At 37.9% G+C, this 10,760-nt stretch overlaps 1 protein-coding gene across 1 annotated transcript in view; it reads right to left on the bottom strand.

Annotated features, from left to right (window-relative positions):
• LOC103467690 (segment polarity protein dishevelled homolog DVL-1) overlaps window positions 1–10,760 on the bottom strand; it is a 34,223-nt gene that overhangs the window by 21,643 nt on the left and 1,820 nt on the right. Inside the window, exon 2 of the mRNA XM_017305651.1 lies at window positions 3,782–3,851. Coding sequence (XP_017161140.1) covers window positions 3,782–3,851 — 70 coding nt within the window. The remainder of the gene's footprint in view (window positions 1–3,781; window positions 3,852–10,760) is intronic.

Here is a 10,760-nt window from a genome sequence, read left to right as displayed (position 1 = left end):
TGTGTGCATTTTTTTTTTTCAAAAAACAGACAAAAAGAAACAAAACAAAAGCAAGGTTTATCAAATATCACATCTAACAGACTTAAGGTTATTCCCTTTGTGTCCCTTTGCTCTGTGACAGAAAAGATTGTCATTATTTTAATGCAAGGAGTCATTTTGGTGAAAGTACATTCCCACAAAAGCAGTGAAGAAGTCTTCATCCACTTTTAAGAAGTAAMATTTTCAAAGAATCTGCAACATTATCACTTCCTGCCGTGTTCTGTTTGGTCTTAGTAATTGCAGATTTCATCTGCAACTTTTCCCCGAGAACACAACCAAAATAGCAATAATATACTTTGCTCTGTTTGAATGCAGTACAACTTTTTTACAACATGTGAAATTAGACATTTCTTTAARTCAGGTGGATGAATAAAAATGTACTTCCAATGATTTTCTGTGATGAACTGAAAATCTGACAAACATAAAAACATTTTTTAGTCAGATTCACATGAGAATCACATTTGATCACTGATGAAATGGGTCACAAGAAATCTTATGCAATTTATCACGGGTTCTTAATGGAACAGATCGATTCACCAAATACTCATTTAAAAAAAAAAAACACATTTAAATGTTGTGGGGACTACAACATTTAACTCAGACTAATAAGAAAAAACTATTTTAATAAAGAAATGTGGGCTAAATGGAAAGCMTGTTTAAGAGCTCCTTGTTTTTATTTTGGAAAATTAAAGTTCACTTCTTGGTTCTCTTCATTTTAGGTAACAAACTCCTAATTTGCTAAATCAAACGCCAGTGCAGGTTTCCAGATGTATGGTGATAAAACAGCTTTGTACTTAGTTGTTAACAATTTAGTAYGATCTGCTTTAACAAAACTTCTTTCTAGCTTTAGAGTCTGCATCAGCATCAGCTTGAAAAGTCATGTTTCATATAACAATAAAAAAACTCAATTTTCTCTTTTAAACTCTCTAAAGTTTGAGAAGCATCTCGAGATGTTAAGCAGATTTGGAAAACTTGCATACCTTCAGACAAATCAGAGACYTTCTCCTATTTCATGCTGCAAATACCTTCATGCATYCAGTGATTTTCCTCCTTTTTAAATCACAGTGAAACAAGGTCACAAGCAGCACCTAGAGCAAACGTCTGAGGGACAAACAGCCTGCTATACGAGGGCTCAGCAAAACATTTCTTACTTGCAGAACTAAAACTGAACTGCAACTGACATYGATTCAGATTAAAACTACAACTATGTCCTAAGAAAGATCAACTWTGTAGTCATAAATTATCTTTTTTTACTACATTTGATGACAATCTGGCTGTAATTGTTAAWTATTTTGCTCCACTGTTTSCAAATTAGTTTAGGGTGTACACGATTTGGATCCTAATGTAATGGTACGGTTTGCTTCAGTCAAATTAGATATTCACATTTCAGTCAAATTAGTACGTCTCTGGTTGCAGTACAAGTAAATTCTGTATTTGCAAGCAAAACCCCGCAAAATACTTTAYAGACGCTGTTCTGCAGTTCCTCTGTGTAAAGTTTTAAAGAACTGTCTCCAAAAATGGGACAATACAAGCAACAAAAATGACTACACTACAGCTCAGAAAAAGAGAAAATACAGTACATAAGTGTAGTGTATCTGATAAAACCAACCAAATAATACGCAGAAGACAAGAAACTGTATTAAGAAAAATATTTATGGTTTAGCAGCAGAAGTTCTGCTTTAAGTATAATTTATATGACATAAAGGAGAAGTGAGAAATTATAACTAAGAGTTATCAATATCTGTTAACTTTGAGTGAACTATTGAAGACACTTCACACACTAGTTACCCAATAATAATAATAATAATAATAATAATAATAATAATAATAATAATAATAATAATAATAATAAATGCTGAAACCTTTAAGCAATTTTTTAAAAGATAGATAATAACAATCTCAGAAATATTTCTCTTTACAATGGGAAACGTTTTGAAAAACATTAAAATGACATGTTACCAGAATGAGCCTTCATTTGGGCTCTTAAAGTGTAAAGTATTTTTAATTACTGCAAAACCATCTCGATTTTTTTCACAAAGTAACGAGGCGCCGCCCCTCCCCGAGCTGTTGCTACGTACCGCCGGTCAGCGGCAGAAAAAAGGCTCCACCACTTTTCTCTCACTTACCAGAAACGGTGTGGAAACTAAAGAAGCGCCACAAATTACTTTTTGAAGATATCACTGTTTTAAAATTATAGTTGGGAAAAATATTTGTAAAGAAGCTCACTGCATGCTAACTAGCTAATTASGCAAATAAGTCAGCTAATTAATAAGTATCATCTTGTAATACTGTTTTATTTTACGCTCAATAAGAAACTACAAACTACCAGAKTTAATGGCCGTTTAGTCCACATCTTCCTAATGTGTAATTATTAACCCTATTAACTCTTTATTATTCTTAAACGTAGCGCCGACGATCCAGCCAAATTAGCAGTACCGTAATTCCACCACACTTTGCGCAATCTGAAAAATTCCAGCAGTTTCTGAAATGGGAGTTGTTGCGCTTTCCAGCCAATATCGGGTTATTGCGGTAATTTCACCCCCTCAGTAGCAGGAAGTGAAATTAATCTGAGGGGCGAAAATAACTTGCTAGATGTAGAAAGTTCCGGTTGTTATGGATAAGTGGGCAAATACATTTAAAGAACTGCGTACAATTAAAATAAGCGAAAAATATCCAGGAGGAGATTTTAAATTTAGAACATAAAGATTCAAAAACAAAACAAYAAGYTAACTRTAGCGATCATTACTACAGTTATTTCAGAAAAAACACATATCYGGTGTGTTTTTTTAGTGCTAAATGTGTTAAAGTTACCATAGAATCTCAACGCCTATGGGTATTTTTTAAACACTTATTTTTATTTGTATGTCGTTTTAAGCAGGTAGTTGTTTGATCTTGATTTAACTTCATAGCATTTGATGACCAATCAGGGACCGATCTGCATATTAGCCACTGGCCAGAGAGCCGATGTGCGGAGMAGCAATTACTTTGTTTTAATTTTAGCATTGTCCCCCGTCATAAATAAAGACAAGTACATTAATGAGCTGTGTCGTAAAGCTGCACAGATTCAGGCGTTTGTCAATACCTTAGGTCCTGCTGTCAGTGACCGTCTATGCTAATTAACTCTTATTGAGTATGGCAGTCTCTAACAAGTGCACAGCCAACACAGTGTGGTTAATTTTGACCTCTGACCTCGCATGGAGGCAGGCTAGCAGAATAATGACTTTCCCCGCAGAGATCAATAAAGGAAAGTAACCAAATAAAATAAAACGGAGCAGCAACACAAAAGATCCATGAAACTGATTGGATAAGTGACCTGTCAAACTAAATTATACATCGTATACTTTAATTTTAGATCAATGTTAAAAGCTTTAACTGAAATATTGTGTCCTGTGGGGCAAAACAAAGATGAAGATGCAAATCCTCCTCTCCCCGATAAAACAAACCTTTTTCTTGTTCAGGGGAGCTTTAGTTTATGTTTATGGTCCAGCGCCACAAACGCTACAGGGTTACTTAAGTCAACAGCGCATTGACTGATAAGATTAGAGTAACAGTATTCAATGCAGAAGAGGAGGGTGTTAATATCTAATGGCGCCACTTACACCTCTACGCTTCGGCTGAGTGGCGAGGCCAAATTTTTAAGAGTCTCTAAGGAGGTGCAACATTTCTACAACTGAATGATCTGCGTTTCACATGCAGCCGAGGCAGAAAGGGAGAGCGAGGCAGCACCGCCCGTCTCACTTACCCAGGACACCACCCGCCCGTTGAAGCACGGCAGCTTGGCGTTGTCGTCGGAAATCTCCTCTTTGACGACCCTGTGGAGAGGGACGACACATAAGCGACAGGAGGCAGAGAGACGGAATCACCTGGAGATAACCAGGAAGCGCTCCACTTTTCACACGGTGCTGGCAAGCACAGAGCCACATTCACACTTTGACAGTCACATTTTTCAAAATGGCTCTGAYAGCTTTAAGTCACGGTGAGCTGTRAAGAGCAGCMCTGGTGCCACTTTCAGTCCGTATCAGTAACACTTGGACATCAAGTTTGTTCGCCCGGTTGCASCGGGCACAACGAGGTGAGTTGACATATCACGTTTGAAAAGACATAAATCAGAAATGATAACCTGCAAAGCTTTTCATGAYTCACAGTGAGCTTCAAGGCCTGGACAGCTCAAGATACACACAGACGYCGCTAAGATTTGGATAAATGTAGTCAACAAGATGAACCCAAACCACTCACCAAGCTTTTGAGACGGTTGGAAAAAGGATATTTCACTCCAACACTAGTTAAAGCTGCAGCATGTAACTTTAAAATAATATATGTTTCACACATTTGTTGAAACTGTTGTGACAATATAGTATGAGATGGATAATCTGTAAAAATATTTTWAAAAATCAAACTCAGATTGGTTGCTAACTAGAAGGAACCAATCAGAACCAAGAGGTGGGTCTTGGTGTTGTCAATCATCCTCGTGTGTGCCTCCTCATCCTCTTGTCCCCTTCTGCTACACTACAGTGTCTTCCTGGTTAGCATAGCCACTGATAATGGTGTATAAATGGTTTTCCTGTAACGGTAGCATGTTTATCCACCATTAACACATTGAAGGTTGATTGACAGCACTAAGACCCGCCTCCTGGCTCTGATTGGTTGGTTTTGGTTGTGAGTGGTGAGATGTAGGAGATTGATTTTTTCACAGATTATCTGTGTCATATTACACTGTCACAACAAGGTCGCAGTTTTAATAAATATGTAAAAAAAAACTTTTTAAAAAAATAAAAGTTACATATTACTGCTTTAATCTATAAGATGGGATACCCAAAACGTCATGCAAATTAAAAAGCAATTTGATTAAATACTAATGCACGTGTCAAACTTGAGGCCCGTGGGCCAAATCCGACCCACCATAGCATTTTATGTGGCCCTCTAYATTCTAGACTTAAATATTATGCTTAAATATTATGTTATCAATCAAATCAATGAGCAAATCAATAMATAAGCGCACATTATCGTAAATATTTTCAGATTAGTACTTTGATTTTTATTGCAAAAACTCACATGAAGAATCGTGAAATCCTGGAGGGACTGAAAATATGTTAAATAATATTTAATTTTAAGAATTTATTGATATTTTAACAGTTTGTGAACAGGTTTTATTGATACATTCTGGCACAGCCAGCTCTTTAAGAGCATGCATGATCTTGATTTGGTCCAAAACTAAAAAGAGTTTGACACCCCTGTACTAATGAAACATGCGTGCCTTTCAAAATTTTAATTCTTTAAAAAAAAAAAAAGTATCTCCATCATCAATCTGGCATTTAGCAAATAGAACAGATTTATGGGATCCTAATTAAAATCGTAGCTCCAACAGGAASAGTAGAATCAATGTCAGACAGTGAGAAAAAATATGATTTATGTTTTTTCCAACAGAATTTGGTTAAAATTGGAGGAAATCCCTAATAAATAATCAATCAGTTGCTGTTTGTAAATTCCTGCTGCATAATTATTCAACAGTTGCAGGATGGATGGATGAATGAACAGATGGRTGAGTCAGAGCGATGGTGACAGCGCGTCAGGGCGCTGCACCGTGTATTAATAGAGCCATCCGGTGTGAGAGGCTCCCTCACTGCGTTCAGCAGTAAATTCCCAACAAAAATACCTGACAGTTGCCCTTTGACCTGCTGGGACACGGATCAGCAGCAAGTCGATTCCACAGCTGCTTGGTCTGTTGCGCTGGCAGAGGGGAAAGCGCATGAAGTGGCTTACGGTGACATATTTGCCAGTTCTCGGCTTATTGCTCTCCTGCATGTCTTTGTGTGGTTTTATTTCTTGGGATTTTCCCTGATTTGTTACAACCAAGTGTTTCTAAAACTCTGTGGAGATCTCGCATTAGCTCCTTGGCTTTGAACAGGATTTATAAAAAGGGAGAGGCACGACTTGAGAGCGGCAGAAAATCCTAAGAAGATTTTACGCAGGGGTGTCTTTGGCAGCGACTTTACAGCTTCCTTTTTTTCTCCAGCACTTCATGTTTGCCAGAATTTCCCCGCTAACTGAAATGATTAGCCAAGTTAGATGTTTTTTTGTTTTTTTTTACGTGTGTGTGCGATGCTGTGGGAGCTGTATAGCTGGGAGTGGTGGCCAGAGATAACGCAGCATTGTGGCTGGAAACCGCAGAGCGAAGACTCTGTTCCACCTCAGGGAGGAAACGGGAGGGAGACGAAAACCTGGCCGTCCCGGGCCGGCTGCTCGCTAGCTAGGAAGTGTTTGCATCCTCTTCTCCACAGCTGTAAGGTGACTTGAGAGGAAGTGGGGAGTGGTCTGTATAAATAACACAGCAGCCGTGCTTCTTCCTTCTGTTTGTCAGGACTGAGCTGCTGGGTTTTCAATCTGTACCAGATCACATTTTTAACAGCTTCCATCTGATATCAGGACCGGTTTGCGTTGCCCTCTTGAACCGCTAACATGCTCAGGCACTAAAAATGTTACACAAACAAACCACGTGTGGAGAGACGTGCAGACTGGTGTGAAGCTGCCACTGCTCTCGGTTATTACACTGGACTGGTTCAGCAGATTTTACAGGTTAATGGCACAAGCTATAGCCTGACAATCATGGAATATTTTGCAGCAGATATTTGCCTAGCTGGAGAAGATCAAGGCGTGTTTGTTTGGGATTTGATAGGAGAACGCGGTGGGAAGCTTTGAGCCTGAACCAAAAGGCAGAAGGAGGTAGAAATCAGCACACAGCAGCAGTCTGAGGTGGGCAGAAACAGGAAAGCTGAATATTTGTAGGTAGAAGGATTAGAAACCGCCTCAGTAGATAAGGAGTTTGTTACACGCGGCTCTGCAGCTTTAAGTGGCTCTTTGAACCTCCCGCTGCGGCTCTTAATATTTGTCTAAAAATGATAAAGAAGCAACTCATGTTTTTAAACAGAAATATCAAAACAAATGCAAGTTTTTTTTAATGGAATAAATCAACTGGATTTCCACAACAGCACAGCAGTAAAAGCACAAGTAGATTCTGCAGTTTCTGTAGATCTTTTTTTTTTGTCATGAGGTTGGAGGTTATGTGCTTTTTTTTCAAATAAAAAAAACACAACATCCCCTAGTAAATACATCAATCCACTTTTTAAACACCTCAATTTTTCTTTATCTAAAAGTCTAAAACAGACAGAAAATTGTGGTTCTTTAAAAATTACAACAAATTTACAAGTAGTAGATACTTATCTGAAAATTTAAATTTTTTTTAAAGTTCAGATAATATTTGTAGCTCGCAAGCATGGCTCTTTGGATTGTTAAAGTTTCAGACTTTTCTACTAAATTATACATTTATCTCCATTTATTTTACCATTTTGAGGAGAAACACAGCAGATTAAAGTTTTAAACAATCCTTTAGTTTGACCGTGAATCTGATAAAAAAAGAAATGTGGAGGAAGTTAAGATTAGGGTGATGATAAAGAGGCCTTCCAACCTCAGCATGCCATTTTTATGGAAAAAGTAATTAAAAACTGAAAAATTATTCCAAAATTATTGTTCTACTCTCTTTTAAGGGATGCTTAAATTGTCATTTTCTGTTGGAGAATAACTTTATGGTAGAAAGAAAATAATTTCAAACCTAAACTTGCCAAGGGCGTGAATAATTTTGGGCTCATCTGCATCGATAGACGAGGAAAGAGATTATAATCTGACAATTCTTTCTCCATCGGCATTCAAGTAGATACATTTAATTCAAACAACGGCAATAAATTTTATTAATCACGGCAATATAACACAAAAAAAAAAAAGAAATGAAGCAAATGATTAACTACGCATAAGACTTGATAATAAATAATTAATCCTAATTACCAAATCTTAGCCAAAAGCCAAGCTAAAAGGATTAATCTTAAGTTTCCTATTAAATACAACAATAGTCTCTGCTGTCCTCAAGTCTTCAGTAAGACTGTTACAGTTCAGCTCGTGGGTTTTTGTTCTTACATTGGGTTTTATCTGAACACATTTTCCAGAAGACCTGATGAATCTGGATGAAACTAAAGTTTACATTTTTTGTCAAAATGAAAAGTAGATCTGATAAATATACAGGACTAATAACATTTCCTTCATCTTCCATTTGTTTAAGAACTACCTCAATCTTTTTTTCACATTTATATTGTATAGATTTAATTGTAATAACATCACTAACACCATTAAATCCTAAAGTTTAGTCAACATTTCCCCCTCACATGTCGCTATCATGAATTCATTACCACAGTGGAAATGTTSCTCTTTACGCTATACGACAACAAACTGCAGCACAACCTTCAAATTTGTCGCAATCCTCAGCTCGCAAAAGTACATGAGGAGATAAAGCAGTACATCTGAGCAAAGAGCTGCAGAATTTCATCCTTTCAACTACAGAAGCTCTGCATCACAATCTCTGCAAAAGAAAGATCCCCCTGCCAGCCCCTCTATTTTCTGAGTCACAAACAAGCCTGTTTCTTTCAGACCTTCAGCTTGGCTGCTTCCTCAGYACCAGAGAGTCTCTGTGACTTGAATTATAGTGAGGTCTCGAACCCACTCACCACCGCCGGCGKCGACGGCGGAGCTCCGTAACGTYGCCTTCAAGTTTCCGAAAAGAAAAGGCGAGTGKGTTGTGTCACTACAAACCCAAACGTGATTCCTTTCTGCTTTATCCGTCCTGACAAACTGAGGATTGTAACTGTAGAAAACGTGAAAAAACAAAATAAATTAAGTATAAATCTGTACAAAATGCACTGTGTATGTTGCTGTTCTCTGATGTGTGGATTACARAAGCTGTAGCCGCTGGTGAAATGCATTCTGGGGAACCTGAAATGCCATGTTCTCTGTGGTGAGCTCACATACGCTCAGCGTGCAAAACGTTTACCAAATCTGTGTGGCCGTCGCTTTAAGAGCTGATATGGCAAGCATAAATGTAGTCCAGAAATCCTTGAAGAAATTGGCTTTTTTTCTCCCCCTTCTGCACAACAGGGGGTCTACTACAGAGGACCAAGCACTGACTGCTCATTTACATTTCAAACACTGAATATAACTGCAAGGGGATTTGATGTTTTCCCTCTCTGCGCTGCACTCTTATTCTGTGGTTGCTAATTCTCCGGCAGCCATACTGTCTGTCTGGATGCAGCACAGCCAGTATGGCTGCCACAAAGCGCCGTTTTTCAGCCTTTGACTGGCTTCACTTCTATACTGTGCCAGTACCATAAGGCGCCCAGAGTGCCTGGATGTTTACCCTCAACTCAAAGCCTGCAGTGAATGTCGAGATGGCCTTTTTTTTTTTTGCTTTTTTTTTTCAGTGCACAATCATGCAAGAACGTCTGGCATTCATAGCAAAGTGCTCAGGAAAATGGAGTCATGTCTCCATGTGGAGTGAGCAAATATGCTTTGTTTGTTTCCATAATCTGCTTGTCGATCACCTGAGGCCCAGCGAGAAGCCCGGCCTGCAGCGAGAAGGCAGGAAGCCAGAGCCGGGGACAAAGCAGTCGGCCGACCAGGAAGAGCCAGTTTCCCTCGTCAGGCCAGAACGCAGTGGAAATAAGTGACGTTTGGCTCTGTGGAATCACTTCCTCCAACTATGCTCACGATTACAGCACTGCATATTAATGTTGACCCGTGCCCACACATGACACACACTTCATCCGCTGGCTGACTGAGCAAGCTGGAGACCTGCTGGGATTCCTGAAAGCCAGGACAAAGTTACAAGGTGAGGACAAGAAACGTGAAAGGAAGCGCACGTGCTTTAATGAAATTAAAACCGAAAAAAAATGTAATAAATCCACCCAATATTCAATTTGATCGGATATCAGCAGACTAAAATATCCAATCTTTTTATGCCAAGAAACACAAATGAATCCAGAAAAGACAGCAAAGCAGGAAAGCTTAGAAACAATTCGAAAAGAGCAACAGTGAACATTGGAACAAAGTTAGCTGTTCAGGCTACCTGAGCTAATTGCTAATAAAAGATGCTAATCTTAGCGTTCATTTGTCCTCTTCTCCTTACTCAAACAACTAATGAATACTCACAAAATGGCTTGAAATATTTTACTGCTGTTCTTTTATCTTCTAATCATTTAATTCATAAATACCAGTTAGAAATGGCATGTTAGCTGTTGAACAAAACAACTGGAAATTTGAATTTGGTGTGATTCTTTGCCAACATTCCTATTCTACATGCTCTATTTCTATTAAAAGATAACTTATTTAAACATGTTATGTGTAATTAAATGCAACACTTTGTCCCCATTATGGTAATTTAAGTGTAATTTAACCACTATTACTCTGGAATAAACTAGTAAAGCAATGTTTTGTTTTTTCTTGGAAAGAACAAACAAGCATTTTTATAGATCCATGGGAGTCTCGCAATGTTTTCCAGTCAGTTCTAATTGATAATCAGCAGCTCAAATATTTAGATTTTACATTGATTCTTCCTATTTAGTAAATGCATCAAACCAATAAACACATTAAGTTTGTTAAATGTGAGATAATGTGTAAATATTGATGTATAAATGTGGATAATCATGTATCAAACTCTAGAAATCAGAATTAGGTAACTATTAGGTTTACCTAGAATTAGGAAAATGTGATGATAAAATTCCTCACAATCTTTTTGTAATGTTAATGTTTCGCTGCATATAGTTAGAGCTTCAGATGCTCTAAAAATAAAACACACTCATTATCAACAAGATACATGACCAAAACAGGGTAACGTTTCTGCTAAA

This window comes from Poecilia reticulata, linkage group LG7 (assembly GCF_000633615.1).
Source record: "Poecilia reticulata strain Guanapo linkage group LG7, Guppy_female_1.0+MT, whole genome shotgun sequence".
In the NCBI taxonomy this organism is placed as follows: domain Eukaryota; kingdom Metazoa; phylum Chordata; class Actinopteri; order Cyprinodontiformes; family Poeciliidae; genus Poecilia; species Poecilia reticulata.
This window is presented reverse-complemented; position numbering and strand designations above follow the sequence as displayed.